Source organism: Chiloscyllium plagiosum, unplaced genomic scaffold, assembly GCF_037043375.1.
Source record: "Chiloscyllium plagiosum isolate Xiang-an unplaced genomic scaffold, Cpla_swu_hap1 HiC_scaffold_3, whole genome shotgun sequence".
NCBI classification, from domain to species: Eukaryota; Metazoa; Chordata; class Chondrichthyes; order Orectolobiformes; family Hemiscylliidae; genus Chiloscyllium; species Chiloscyllium plagiosum.
This window is the reverse complement of record NW_028270141.1, coordinates 7,161,891-7,176,508: the sequence shown is the minus strand read 5'-3', so window position 1 is coordinate 7,176,508 and position 14,618 is coordinate 7,161,891. Positions and strand designations below refer to the sequence as shown.

At 43.5% G+C, this 14,618-nt stretch overlaps 1 protein-coding gene across 2 annotated transcripts in view; it reads left to right on the top strand.

The window, feature by feature from the left end:
- wdr35 (WD repeat domain 35) overlaps nucleotides 1-14,618 on the top strand; it is a 115,020-nt gene that overhangs the window by 73,572 nt on the left and 26,830 nt on the right. For both annotated transcript variants that reach the window (XM_043676517.2, XM_043676508.2), the window contains 2 exons: nucleotides 1,019-1,165; nucleotides 3,975-4,107. In XM_043676517.2, the coding sequence (XP_043532452.1) occupies nucleotides 1,019-1,165; nucleotides 3,975-4,107 (280 nt within the window). The remainder of the gene's footprint in view (nucleotides 1-1,018; nucleotides 1,166-3,974; nucleotides 4,108-14,618) is intronic.

Here is a 14,618-nt window from a genome sequence, read left to right as displayed (position 1 = left end):
CACTGGTTTCATTTATATTAATTTGGGCACCAGAAGAGCATTGATCCCTGCAAACCAGCCAACTGACATTGAAAAGTCTTGATGATGATATAATCAGTAATGGCATTTTAACATCTGTAGTCATGAGTGACCAAAAAAAGCCAAAGTAAAGTTTAGAATTATCAATTAGACTCCATGAAGAGTCTTTCAGTTTTTCAGTCCCAGCATTGTTTATCCTTCCCAGTATTGGTAATGGGATTCAAATAATCTGCTTGTACTTATTTGATTAGAATGGGGAACATTGTCTTTGACCCCACTTTCCTCAGACTCCAATATGATGTTTACTTCTGCCACCAGCTATGACATCACTATGGGTAGGAGGTTGCCCTGGCGTACTTAAACATGGCCTGGGAGCCAGGTTTCCCATTTGCTCAGCAACCATAGCTGCCTTGCAAGTGTTACCTGTTTAAGTTAATGCCTTTGCTTTAGATATCCACCAACCTGTAGGTGCAGTCACCCAAGAAGAGCAGTTGAAGTTGAAGTGACAAACTTCTTTTGAAAGTTGATCCTTAAATATTGGGCTTGGAGTAGGATTCCTGCTGGACTAGGATTTTCATAGGAATCATAGGTTGGCAGACGGATGGGTGGCCATTGGTAGAATGTCATCAGGCTAGAGATTAACGACAGGATTATAAAAGTGTTTGAAATTTGTCAGTTATCCAATTGTGTTCTGAAAAAGAGTCACTGGATCCAAAAGGTTAACTCTGATTTCTCTCCACAGATGCTACCCAACCTGCCGAGTTTTTCCAGCAATTTCTGCTTTTGTTTCTGATTTACAGCATCTGCAGTTCTTTCCGTTTTTATTCAGTTGGTTTTGGGAGTAGCATGCAGTATTTATGCATATGTACTCATATGAGGTAGAGCTCATTGGGCGGTAAATTCTAAAATTTGTAGATGATGCAAATGACATATTTTGGTTTTATGATGGGTTTAACTTCTGCATAGTCAGAATTTCATTTTTATTTTATTCTGCTAATAGAGATCTGGCTATTGATCTAAGGATCAAGTTGGGAGATTGGTTTCGAGTTTTGCAATTGTTAAAAACTGGTTCCGGTGATGCTGATGATGCTCTACTTGAGCAAGCCTATAATGCCATTGGAGACTATTTTGCCGATCGTCAAAAGTGGTAAGTAACAGCGTTGTTATCCAACTAGACAGTGGGAGGTCTTGAAGTTCTGTGAACATTCTCACAGTTTCTTGTCGTAAATTGAATGAAAGTTGATTAATACATCAGAGAAATAGTAAAAATTAGCCATTTAAATTCTGCAATTCTGCCAGTGGAGATGAGAATACCAGTGAAATTTCAGGAACACAGATGTTTTGGCAAAAAAGAACAATTGGACCATATAGCCTCTCCATTCCATTTCCTTATTATCTGAGAAACATGAGGCCCTTCAAACATGAATAATTGTTCATAATGGTGGCCTCAGAAGGACTTCATCCCCACTCTTCTATTACATTTGGATGCAGTCCTGGTGTCCACACCTGTGGGGAAGGTAGTCTACCCTACAGTGACCCTTATAGGTTTGGTCAGTTGTCTCTAGTGGCATTTTTGCTCAGAGGATTCAGGTACGTTGAGTGTGAACTTGCCAGAGGCAAATGCCTTGCCGGTGCTTCCTCTGAGGCATCCGTGCTCTCATCCTCTGAGGTAAAGGTGGTAATCTCCTGCTGTGTGGCCCTCTTGACCATGGCCACCATGGACTTACAGCTTGTATCTGCATGTCACAAAAGAGATGTTGCAAACAAGTGCTAGAGATTGTGGCATGTTAAAATGAAATACATATTGTGAGTAATGGGGAAGTAGCACAGCAATGGACATGGAATTCTCAGCACCTTCACAGAAGCAATCCTGACCTTCTCTGGCGAGGCCCAAGATTCTCTCCTTCTAGCGGATGAGGAACTGAATGTTGGATACCCCAACAGCCATCCCCTTCAGCACTGTTATAGGCATTTTCTCCTTAAAAGAGAGAAGTTAGGGTGAGGGGAGGGAATGAGTGAGATGAATGTGGGTGGCACAGCTGTTGCAGGAGAAGCAGTCAGTTGTCCCAAGTGAGTGAGTAGTCAAGAGTGTGGTGCTGGAAATGCACAGCAGGTCAGGCAGCATCCAAGGAGCAAGAAAATCGACATTTTGGGCATAAACACTTCATCAGGAATGGAAGGGCTTTTGCCCGAAACGTCGATTTTCCTGCTCCTCGGATGCTGCCTGACCTGCTGTGCTTTTCCAGCTGCCACTCTTGACTCTAATCTCCAGCATCTGCAGTCCTCACTTTTGCCAAGTGAGTGCGTAGTCAAGGCTGAGGACATGCAAGCTTAGCAGTTTGGGATAGATTAACAGCAAGTAAGGGAAGACTTTACATGCAAAATAGAGAGCAGCAGTCAATGAGATTCTGGACTGCCATTACTGCACTAACTGGGGGTGATCTTCGACCAAGCTGGCTGCTCTGGTGTTGAAGCCTCCTCTTGTTATCCTGGGTGAAAAGGACATCTCACCTTTGTTCCAGGTCCAAGTCCCCGAAGCGGGCGACCACTTTCCTTTTACCTGCCGTGCCTGAGGTGATTAAATTGAATCTTACAGGACAGCTCCTTGAGCTGTGCTTGACTAGCATGCAAAATAAATGTGCCACCAGTGTCAGTAATGTTGGTCTATCCTGGAATATCTGGCCAGCAACAAGTACTTCTAGCTACGGGAAGTGGAAAAATTGGGCTAGCATCATATGAGAGTGAGAGCTTTTGTGGTTGGTAGGTAGTAAATGAGGCGAGTTTAGAAAGGTGGCTTGAGGTAACTTGCTAGTCCTCAGAAAGAGAAGCCCTTTATGAAACTTAAAAATGACACTTAGCTAAAAAACGGTAAATTTCCTCCCAAAGAGATCTAGTACCAAAAAGAAATGGCTGCAAAGTGGTAAGAGTTGTGCACAATAGTGAAAGCTGAAAATTTATGGCATACAATTTAGGCAGTTCAAGTTCTTGGGCCCACAGCTCAAGGAGCTTCATTAGGGGAATGGCAGAAGCAGGCCTATTTGGGTAATTGAGCTAAATTATTTGAACAACTGCATAATACCTTTACCCAAGTACAGGAGAGTAGAGCTGAGTGTTCAGCAATAGCTGAAAATACATATTCTGTGCTATGCTACTTCCCCATTACCCACAATATGTATTTCATCTTAACATGCCACAATGTCTAGTACTTGGTTGCAACATCTCTTTTGTGTCATGCAGATACGAACTGTAAGTTCATGGTGGCTGTGACCAGGAGAGCCAAACAGCAAGAGATTATCACCTTTATCTCAGAGGATGAGAGCACAGATGCCTCAGAGGAAGCACCGGCAAGGCATTTGCCTCTGGCAAGTTCACACCCAAAGGACCTGGATCCTGTAAGCGAAAATGTGTTTAGGTTTTAAATGCGTGAACCAACTAAACATTCAGAAGTACTTACCTCTATTCAGAATGAGAGGATGGAAAACTGGTTGAGCTTTTAAATTTATTGTACATATGCAATTTACTTTCACTATTGAATTATTGTACCAGTTTGATACAAATTTGTTAGAAAGTGATTCTTACCTGTTCTGATATATTGACAAGTAGAAAAGAATGATAGGGGTATTTTTAGTGTTCCTGCTCAGTGTTCTCTGACATGGATTAGATAAGGAAAAATAACATCGTATTGATAATTGCACAAGCTAATAAATCAAACTAATCACTGGATGCACAGAATTGATCATTTACATTAAGGACTCAGATTAACAAATGTATTTCTGCTGAATCCTAGCTTCAGAATTTGTATCCAGCTATTCGGTTTTTACATGAGAAAGTCTATTTGGATTTATATGATCATGTTGATAATTTTGTCCAATTTTTAATTGGCTATTGTGTGAAAATCTTTAATTAACAAAAACAATCCAAACAAATGTGACTTCAAATCTCCTTTCCACTTGCAGGATGAATGCTGTTCAGTACTATGTTCAAGGCCGGAATCAGGAGCGGCTGGCAGAGTGTTATTACATGCTTGAGGATTATGAAGGTTTGGAAAAACTGGCAAATGCCCTACCAGAAAATAACAAACTGCTTCCTGTAAGTATTAGGAATAATGTATTGTCATTGGAGTGAAATGTTGGGGTTTATCTCCCTTTACAAGTAGGATAAAATAGACCTTCATTGTGAATTCTGTTTAAATTGAACTATAAATTGAAAAGGATTTGTGAAAAGAATAAAATTTAACCCCGGTAACTAGTGTACCAAATGAATTCATTCCCATCAATTGAAGCAATCAATTAGATTAAATGATTAATCTTTTAGTATGTATTTGAATCAAGCAACTTTTAATTTAAAACTTTAGTTCTGTATTGATCCAAAGGGAATTTTGAGAAAGTCTGAATTTGGATGGCATGTCAACTTTTGATAAATAGTGATGATTAATCAAAATTAATCAAACTGATTGATAAATATATAGGTTGATTAATTAATAATTGCTGTTTGTTTATTAAATTAATCATATTGGTTGCGTTAGCTGGCATTCGCTCCTTATGCACTATAGAACTAGTGATGCTTTTAGCTTTGAAAAATGTGTTGCTGGAAAAGCGCAGCAGGTCAGGCAGCATCAAAGGAGCAGGAGAATCGACGTTTCGGGCATAAGCCCAAAATGTCAATTCTCCTGCTCCTTTGATGCTGCCTGACCTGCTGCGCTTTTCCAGCAACACATTTTTCAGCTCTGATCTCCAGCATCTGCAGTCCTCACTTTCTGCTAGATGCTTTTAGCTTTGTTAACCTGACTGATATATATTGAACCTGGACCAGTGCCATTATTTAAAAGAGTTTATTGAAGTCACAATAATCCAGCAATCTATCCTCCAAAATATAGAGTCATAGAGATGTGTAGTTTACTACTATTGCTGACTTGCCTCCTCAGAGAAGTGACATTGATTTTCACAGAGCACAAACCTGCTTCCTCTCTCAGGATGATAGCATTTATTATTTTCTCACTTTGCCAGTGCTCTTGCTGTTGGCCTTTTCGGCAGCCAGCCCAGACTGCAACCAAACCTATTAAGGCCACGATAATAAAATGAAGAACTTTTGGATGCTAGAAATCTTCATCAAAAACAAAAATTGCTGGAGAAAGTCAACAAGTCAAGCAACATCTGTGGAGAGAAAGCAGAGTTAACGTTGAGTCCAGAAATCCTTTAGAACTGACAGCATCTGGGAAGAAGTGATATTATCTTGATGACAAAGAGTTGTTGGGTGGGGGAAGGAGTGAGCTGATAGGTGGTGACAGAGCCCAGAGAGAGAGAGAGAGAATGAGGGAGGAATAGAGAATTGTTAATAGTAAGTGAGGGAAGAAGAAAAGCTAGATAGGTGATACTCTGGATTAAAATGGGTGAAAATGAGTTGGCTGTGCTGCAAGCAACCTATGTCATGTTAGGTCCTGGGTGTGGGAGTGGGTAAAAGACTTGGAAGCAGGTGTTCAGGCTCTCAAATTATTGAACTTGTTATTGAATCCTGAAGACTGCACTGTCCCCAGTCAGAAATTGAACTGATGTTCCTCCAGCTTGCTCTGAGCCTCATAGGAGTACTATAGCAGGCCTGAGAGAGAGATGTTGGTATGGGGATACAGTGGCAGATAACTGGAAGCTCAGCGTCATTTTTACAGACAGAACATAGAGTTTCTGCAAACCAGTCACACAGTCTGCGTTCGTTGTACGCATTCTAGGGGAGACCACATTGCTTCTATTGTTAGATAATGAACTGATATTGCCAACTTCTTTCATTAGACTTATTATTAGAGTATATTTTTGGGAGATGGTGGTATTGTCACTGGTTTTGTAGCCCAGGGACCTGGGTTAATGCTGCGGTGACAAGGGTCCGAATCCAACACAGCAGATGGTGAAATTTGAATTCCGTTATTAAACTGGAATTTAAGTGTACTCTTATGATCACCACAAAACTATTGTCCTAACAACTCTCCTGATTCGCTGACCTCCTTTAGGGAAGGAAAATCTGCATGTGACTCCATTTTTACAGCTGTGTGGTTGACTTTCAGCTGCTACAAATTCTGATAAAGTGAATGAAACTGGATAGGCTATGTTGCATTGACCAAGACACCCAAAATGACACAGCCCTATTAACTATTCAATTTGTTCCTCACTGACCTCTAAGTGTCTCTGCCAAAATTGGGACAGAACATAGAACATAGAAGAATACAGCGCAGTACAGGCCCTTCGGCCCTCGATGTTGCGCCGATCCAAGCCCACCTAACCTACACTAGCCCACTATCCTCCATATGCCTATCCAATGCCCGCTTAAATGCCCATAATGAGGGAGAGTCCACCACTGCTACTGGCAGGGCATTCCATGAACTCACGACTCGCTGAGTAAAGAACCTACCCCCAACATCTGTCCTATACCTACCCCCCCTTAATTTAAAGCTATGCCCCCTTGTAATAGCTGACTCCATACGTGGAAAAAGATTCTCACTGTCGACCCTATCTAAACCCCTAATCATCTTATACACCTCTATCAAGTCACCCCTAAACCTTCTTTTCTCCAATGAAAACAACCCCAAGTGCCTCAGCCTTTCCTCATACGATCTTTCTACCGTACCAGGCAACATCCTGGTAAACCTCCTCTGCACCCGTTCCAGTGCCTCCACATCCTTCCTATAGAATGGCGACCAAAACTGCACACAATACTCCAGATGTGGCCGCACCAGAGTCTTATACAACTGCAACATGACCTCAGTACTCCGGAACTCAATTCCTCTACCAATAAAAGCCAGTACGCCATATGCCTTCTTCACCGCACTATTTACCTGGGTTGCAACTTTCAAAGATTTGTGTACATGGACACCAAGATCCCTCTGCTCATCCACACTACCAAGTATCCGACCGTTAGCCCAGTACCCCATCTTTTTATTACTCTTACCAAAGTGAATCACCTCACACTTAGCTACATTGAACTCCATTTGCCATCTTTCTGCCCAGTTCTGCAGCTTATCTATATCCCACTGTAACCTGCCACATCCTTCCTCACTGTCTACAACTCCTCCGACTTTCGTATCATCCGCAAACTTACTCACCCAACCTTCTAACCCCTCCTCCAGGTCATTTATAAAAATGACAAACAGCAATGGTCCCAAAACAGATCCTTGCGGAACACCGCTAGTGACGGCACTCCAAGATGAACCTTTGCCATCAACTACTACCCTCTGTCTTCTTCCAGCCAGCCAACTCCTAATCCAAACCTCCAACTCACCCTCAATGCCATACCTCCGTATTTTTTGCAGTAGTCTACCATGGGGAATCTTATCAAACGCCTTACTAAAATCCATATACACCACATCTACTGCTTTCCCCTCGTCCACCTCCTTAGTCACCTTCTCAAAGAATTCAATAAGGTTTGTGAGGCACGACCTGCCCTTCACAAAACCATGCTGACCATCCTTGATCACATTATTCCTATCCAGATGTTCATAAATCCTATCCCTTACAATTCTCTCTAAGATTTTGCCCACAACAGAAGTGAGACTCACCGGCCTATAGTTACTAGGGTTATCCCTACTCCCCTTCTTGAACAAGGGAACCACATTTGCTAGCCTCCAATCTTCTGGCACTATTCCTGTAGACAACGAGGACATAAAAATCAAGGCCAATGGCTCTGCAATCTCCTCCCTTGCTTCCCAGAGAATCCTAGGATAAATGCCATCAGGCCCAGGGGACTTATCTATTTTCACCCTTTCCAGAATTTCCAACACCTCTTCTCTGCATACCTCAAAGCCATCCATTCTACTTAATTGTGACTCAGTACTCACATTGACAACAATGTCCTGTTCCTGATTGAATACTCACGAAAAGTATTCATTCAGTGTCTCCCCAGTCTCTTCAGCCTCCACACGCAACTTCCCACTATTATCCTTGACTGGACCTATTCCTACCCTAGTCATTCTTTTATTCCTGACATACCTATAGAAAGCCTTAGGGTTTTCCCTAATCCTACCAACTAAGGACCTTTCATGTCCCCTCATAGCTGCTCTTAGCTCGCTCTTCAGGTCCTTCCTGGCTACCTTATAACTCTCAATCGCCCCAATTGAACCTTCACGCCTCATCTTTACATAGGCCGCCCTCTTCCATTTAACAAGGGATTCCAATTCCTTATTAAACCACGGCTCCCTCACACGACCCTTTCCTCCCTGCCTGACGGGCACATACTTATCAAGGACACTCAATAGTTGCTCCTTGAACAAGCTCCACATATCAATTACACCCTTGCCTTGAAGCTTACTTTTCCAGGCCACACATCCTAAGTCATGCCTCACAGCATCATAATTTCCCTGCCCCCATCTATAACTCTTGCCCTGTAGTGCACACTTATCCCTCTCCATCACTAGAGTAAAGGTCACCGAATTGTGGTCACTGTCCCCAAAGTGCTCACCTACCTCTAATTCTAACACCTAGCCTGGTTCATTACCCAGAACCAAATCCAGTATGGCCTCACCTCTTGTTGGCCTATCTACATATTGTGTCAGGAAACCCTCCTGCACACATTGGACAAACACTGACCCATCTAACGAACTTGAGCTATAGCTTTCCCAATTAATATCAGGAAAGTTAAAGTCCCCCATAACAACCACCCTATTACTTTCACTCTTCTCTTGAATCATCCTCGCAATCCTTTCTTCTACGTTTCTAGGACTATTAGGAGGCCTGTAAAAAACTCCTAACAGGGTGAGCTCACCTTTCCTATTCCTAACCTCAGCCCAAACTACCTCAGATGGCGAGTCTTCATCCATCGTCCTTTCCACAGCTGTAATACTATCTTTGACAAGCAATGCCACACCTCCCCCTCTTCTACCCCCACCTCTGACCCTACTAAAACATTTAAACCCTGGAACCTGCAACAGCCAATCCTGTCCCTGTTCTACCCATGTCTCCGTAATAGCCACAACATCGAAGTCCCAGGTACCAACCCACGCTGCAAGTTCACCTACCTTATTTCGTATACTTCTTGCATTGAAGTATACACACTTCAAACCACTTTCCTGTTTACAGGCACCCTCCTTTGAAATTGATGCCATGTCCCTAACCTCCCTACATTCCAGGTCCTGCACCCTAAAGCTACAGTCTGGGTTCCCATGCCCCTGCAGAGTTAGTTTAAACCCCCCCCAAGAGCACTAGCAAACCTCCCACCAAGGATACTGGTGCCCCTCAGGTTCAGGTGTAGACCATCCTGTTTATAGAGGTCCCACCTTCCCCAGAAAGAACCCCAGTTATCCAAATACCGGAATCCCTCCCTCCTGCACCATCCCTGTAGCCACGCATTTAACTGTTCTCTCTCCCTATTCCTCGACTCTCTATCACGTGGCACGGGTAACAAACCAGAGACAACAACTCTGTTTGTTCTAACTCTGAGCTTCCAACCTAGCTCCCTGAAAGCCTGCCTAACATCCTCAGCGCTCCTCCTACCTATGTCATTGGTGCCAATGTGGACCACGACTTCGGGCTGCTCCCCCTCCCCCTTAAGGACCCGGAAAACACGATCAGAGACGTCACGTACCCTTGCACCTGGGAGGCAACATACCAAACGTGAGTCTCTCTCGTTCCCACAAAACCTCCTATCTGTGCCCCGAACTATCGAGTCCCCAATTACTATTGCTCTGCTCTTCTCCACCCTTCCCTTCTGAGTAACGGTGACAGGCTCCGTGCCAGAGGCCTGAGCCCCGTTACTTGCCCCTGGTAAGTCGTCCCCCCCACAAGTGTCCAAAATGGTATACTTGTTCTTGAGGGGAACGGCCGCAGGGGGTCCCTGCACTGGCTGCTTCCTCCCAGTCCCCCTCACTGTCACCCATCTATCTGCCATCTTTGGAGTTACTACTTCCCTAAAGCTCCGATCTATGACCCCCTCTGCCTCCCGAATGATCCTAAGTTCATCCAACTCCAGCTCCAGTTCCCTAACACGGTCTTGGAGGAGCTGGAGATGGGTGCACTTCCTGCAAGTGTTATCAGCAGGGACGTCCATGGCATCCCTCACCTCAAACATGTTGCAAGAGGAACATTGTACTGCCATCCCTCTGAAAGTAACCTTTTATAAAAAAAAAACTGGGTCTAAAGAATACAACAGCTGCTGTACAAACTAGTTAAGCAATAGCCTGAGAGCCATTGTGGTAAAAACAATGCCTGAAGATGCTGGAAACCAGATTCTAGATTAGAGTGGTGCTGGAAAAGCACAGCAGTTCAGGCAGCATCCGAGGAGCAGTAAAATTGGCGTTCGGGCAAAAGCCTTTCATCAGGAATACAGGCAGAGAGCCTGAAGGGTGGGGAGAAAGTAGCATAGAGTACAATAGGTGAGTGGGGGAGGGGGTGAAGGTGATGAATCAATGTGGACTTCAACAGTTTCCTCATTTCTCCTTCCCCCACCTCATCCCAGTTCCAAACTTCCAGCTCAGCACTGTCCCCATGACTTGTCCTATCTTCTTTTCCATCTATCCACTCCCCCCTCCCCCCTAACCTATCACCTTCATCCCCACCCCCACTCACCTATTGTACTCTATGCTACTTTCTCCCTACCCCCACCCTCCTCTCACTTATATCTCCACCCTTCAGGCTCTCTGCCTGTATTCCTGATGAAGGGCTTTTGCCCGAAACGTCGATTTTACTGCTCCTCGGATGCTGCCTGAACCGCTGTGCTTTTCCAGCACCACTCTAATCTAGACTGAGATCCATTGTATGTAAGGTATCATTCCAGGAAAATGTTCTTGACACCATCACCAGAGTGTGTCAATCTCATGAGTATGGGAGAAAGTGAGGACTACAGATGATGAAGATCAGAGTCAAAAAGTATGGTGCTGAAACAGTACAGCAGATCAGGCAGCATCAGAGGGGCAGGAGAATCAATGTTTCGAGCATAAGCGCTTCATCAGGAATGTGGGCTGGAGGGGGAAGGGGACTGAGAGATACATGGGGGAGGGGGGGTTCAGGGTGAGGCTGGGGAAAGATAGCTGGGAAGGGTATAAGTAGATGCAGGTGGGGAGTGATGGTGATAGGTTGGAGAAGACAGTGGAGCAGATAGGTGGGAACAAAGACCTTTCAAGAGGGTGGTGCCAAGTTGGAGGGTTGGATCTGGAATGAGGTGTGGGGGAGGGGAGATGAGGAAACTGATGAAATCGACATTGATGCCGTATGTTTGGAGGGTCCCAAGGTGGAAGATGAGGCGTTCTTCCTCCAGTCATCACGTGGCTTGGATTTGGTGGTGGAGTAGGCCCAAGACTTGCATATCCTTGGTGGAGTGGGAGAGGGAGTTGAAGTGGTTGGCCACAGGGTGATGGGGTTGTTTGGTACATGACCCCCAGAGATATTCCCCGAAATGTTCTGCGACTTGGTGTCCTGTCTCCTCAATATAGAGGAGACCACATCGAGAGCAACAGACACAATCTCATGAGTATGCAGGACAGACCCACCTGGGCTGACGGCACAGCAGTATACGGTCAGTGGGAGTTACCCTGAAAGACTTCAAGGTTGCCTCTGGACTCCTTGAAATCAATTTAGAAATAAACAAGGAAATTAATTACTGCTAATTACCTTCTCCAGCATCCTTCCAGATGATGATTAGTTCATAAAAGGGCATTCATTAAGGAATATAAGGCTGTTCAGGAAGATAAGGTGATGGGAATGGTATATTAGCATGGACAGAGAATTTGTTAACTAATAGAAGAGAAAGGGAAGATAAGTTGGAATAAGAGGAATTTTCAGGATGGCAAGCTGTAACTAGTGGAGTGTCACAGGGATCAGTGCTGGGGCCACAATGATAGTTGAAGTGAATCTACTATTGCTAGGTTTGCAGATAACACTAATATAGGCGGGAAGGGAAGCAGTGAGGGGTGACACGGAGTCTACTGAGGGATATAGATAAGTTATGTGAGTGGCAGATGGAATATAAAGTGGAAAAATGCACCGTCACAGGAAGGATAGAGAAGCTAAATATTACTGAAACAGGGAAAGAATGCAGGAAGCTGCAGCACAGATACATCACTAAAAGCTAGCATAGATAATAAGGAAGACCAGTAGAATGGTGGTCTTTACTTCTAAAAGAATGGAGTATAAAAGTAGTAAGATTAGATTAGATTTCCTACAGTGTGTAAACAGGCCCTTCGGCCCAACTAGTTCACACCCCCCCTCCGAAGAATAAGGTTTTGCTAAAACTATACAAGGCACTAATCAGACCACAGCTAGAATACTGCAAACAATTTTGCTCCCCTCATCTAAGAGAAAAATATTGGAGGCAGCTTGGAGAACGTTCACATAGTTATGAGGAGAGGTTGAGTAGGTTGAGCCTGTACTCATTGAAATTTAGAAGAATGAGAGGTAACATTATTGAAATATTAAAGATTCTTGTGGATTGGGGGTGGGGGGGGGGAGCTTTGCATGGTGGATGTGGAAAGGTTGTTTCCACTTGTGGGAGAGTCTCAAACCAGAGGGAATAATCTCAGAGTGGAGGGTCAACCGTTTGAGACAGAGATGAGAAAGAATGCCTTTTGTCAGAGACTAGTGAATCTGTGGAATTCCTAACCACAGAGTGCTTTCAAAGATGAGTTGTTAAGAATATTCAATGTTGAGATGGAGAGAATTTGAATTAAGGTAATCAGGAGTTATGGGGAAAAGGCAGGAAAGTGATGTTGAGGATTATCAGGTAAGACATGATCTCATTTAATAGTGGAACAGACCCAATGGGCAGAGTGACTGACTTCTGCTCCTATGCCTTATTGTCAGGGAGTCATAAAATGGAATAATGTATTTGGCCTTGTCCTTACCAATCTATCTGCAACGTATGCATCTGTCCATGATGGTATTAATAGGAGTGACCATCGTGTTTTCACTTCGTGGGTACCCTCCATAACGTTACCTGGTACTACCAGTTTGCTAAATGAGACAGACATCAAACATATCTAGCAACTCAAGGCTGGGCATCCATGCAGGTGTGTGGGCCTTCAGCAGCATTTCCTGCACTGACATGCAACTGGTATTATGGAAAATTGACCAGGATACTCTGTCCAGAAAAAGCAGGACAAATCCAACCTGGCTAATTACCACCCCTTCAGTTAATGTCAGTCATCCACAAAGTGATAGGTATTATTGAAAATCTATCATCCAGCATCAACTGGACATTAACCTGCTCATTAAGATCTGGATCTCATTTCAGCTCTTTTGTTTGTGTTTGGACCAGCACAGTATATGAGGGGATGTGATGCCACTTCCTTTTACATCAATTGCAGCATTTGGTTGATGTCACACTCAAGGAGCCCTAGCAAAATTGGAGTCAATGGGAATGAAGAGAAAACTTTCATTTAGTTGGAGGCAAGCCTAGCACAAAGGGAGATGGATGTAGTTGTTGAGGTCAATCACCGAAGCCAGAAGGCATCATAAAGAGGAGTTCCTTATGTATTGTCCAGACTTGCCTGTCTTCAGCTGCTTTAATAATGCCCTTCCTTCCAGCATAAGGTTGTAAGTGGGGATGGTTGCGAATGATTGCTCTATGTTCATCACCATTTATGACACCCTAAGCGGCAAGTAACATCTGTGCTGCACAATGACCAGCTATATTCAATGACATTACCATCACTAAAACCCCTGTGCTCAATATACTGGTATAGCCATTTATCAAAATCTGAAGTGAACCAGCTATATAAATATCATGGCTACAAATACAGGTTGGAGGCTGTTAATTTTGCAGTGAGTAACACATCTCCTGGCAACCATCTACAAAATCAAGTCAGTAACATGATGGAACAGTCTTCATTTGCCTGTATGTGTGTAACTTCCAACAACACTCAAGAGCTCAACACCGTCCAGGAAAATGCAGCCTGTTTGATTGGTTCCCGGTCTATCTCATTTAACATTCATTTCCTCCACAACCAATGTACAGTGGCACCAGTGTGCACCATCAGCAAGATGCACTGCATCAACTCACCATGCTCCTTAGATAGCACCTTCCAAAACCACTACCTGTACTATCCAGAAGATAAGGGCAGCAGATACATGGGAACACCACCATCTGCAAGTACTCCTCCATCCTGATTTTATATAACTATATCACTGTTATTGGGGGGAAAAAAAGTCCTGGAACTGCTTCCCTAACAGCGTTATGGGTGTACAAATGTATTTGGACTTCAATGGTTAGAGAAGGCATCTCACCATCCGCCACCTTCTTAAGAACAATTGGGGATGGTCAATAAATGATGGATTGTTCAATGATGCACACATCCTGTCAATAAATAAAAAGTAAATTACACCAGCTATAAGATATTTATTCCTGCTAAAGAATATATTTTCAAGTCATGACACTGGTTCAGAATCTTCCCACTAATAATTTCAAGCAAGATTAAGTTGAACTATTGTAAACTGAGCTTTTAAACTAAAGTTCACTTATTCCAAAAATAAAGCAAATCTCTGGAATTTTTTTATTGGCAAGGTGAATAAAACGAGGCTTTCAGAGTGAAAGATTTGTCTTTGTCTCCCTTTCCACTCAGAATTCCTCCAGCACTTGGATGTCAGAAGGAATTTTCTTCAGTTATTTAGATCTATAGTAGTTCTTTTGTACAG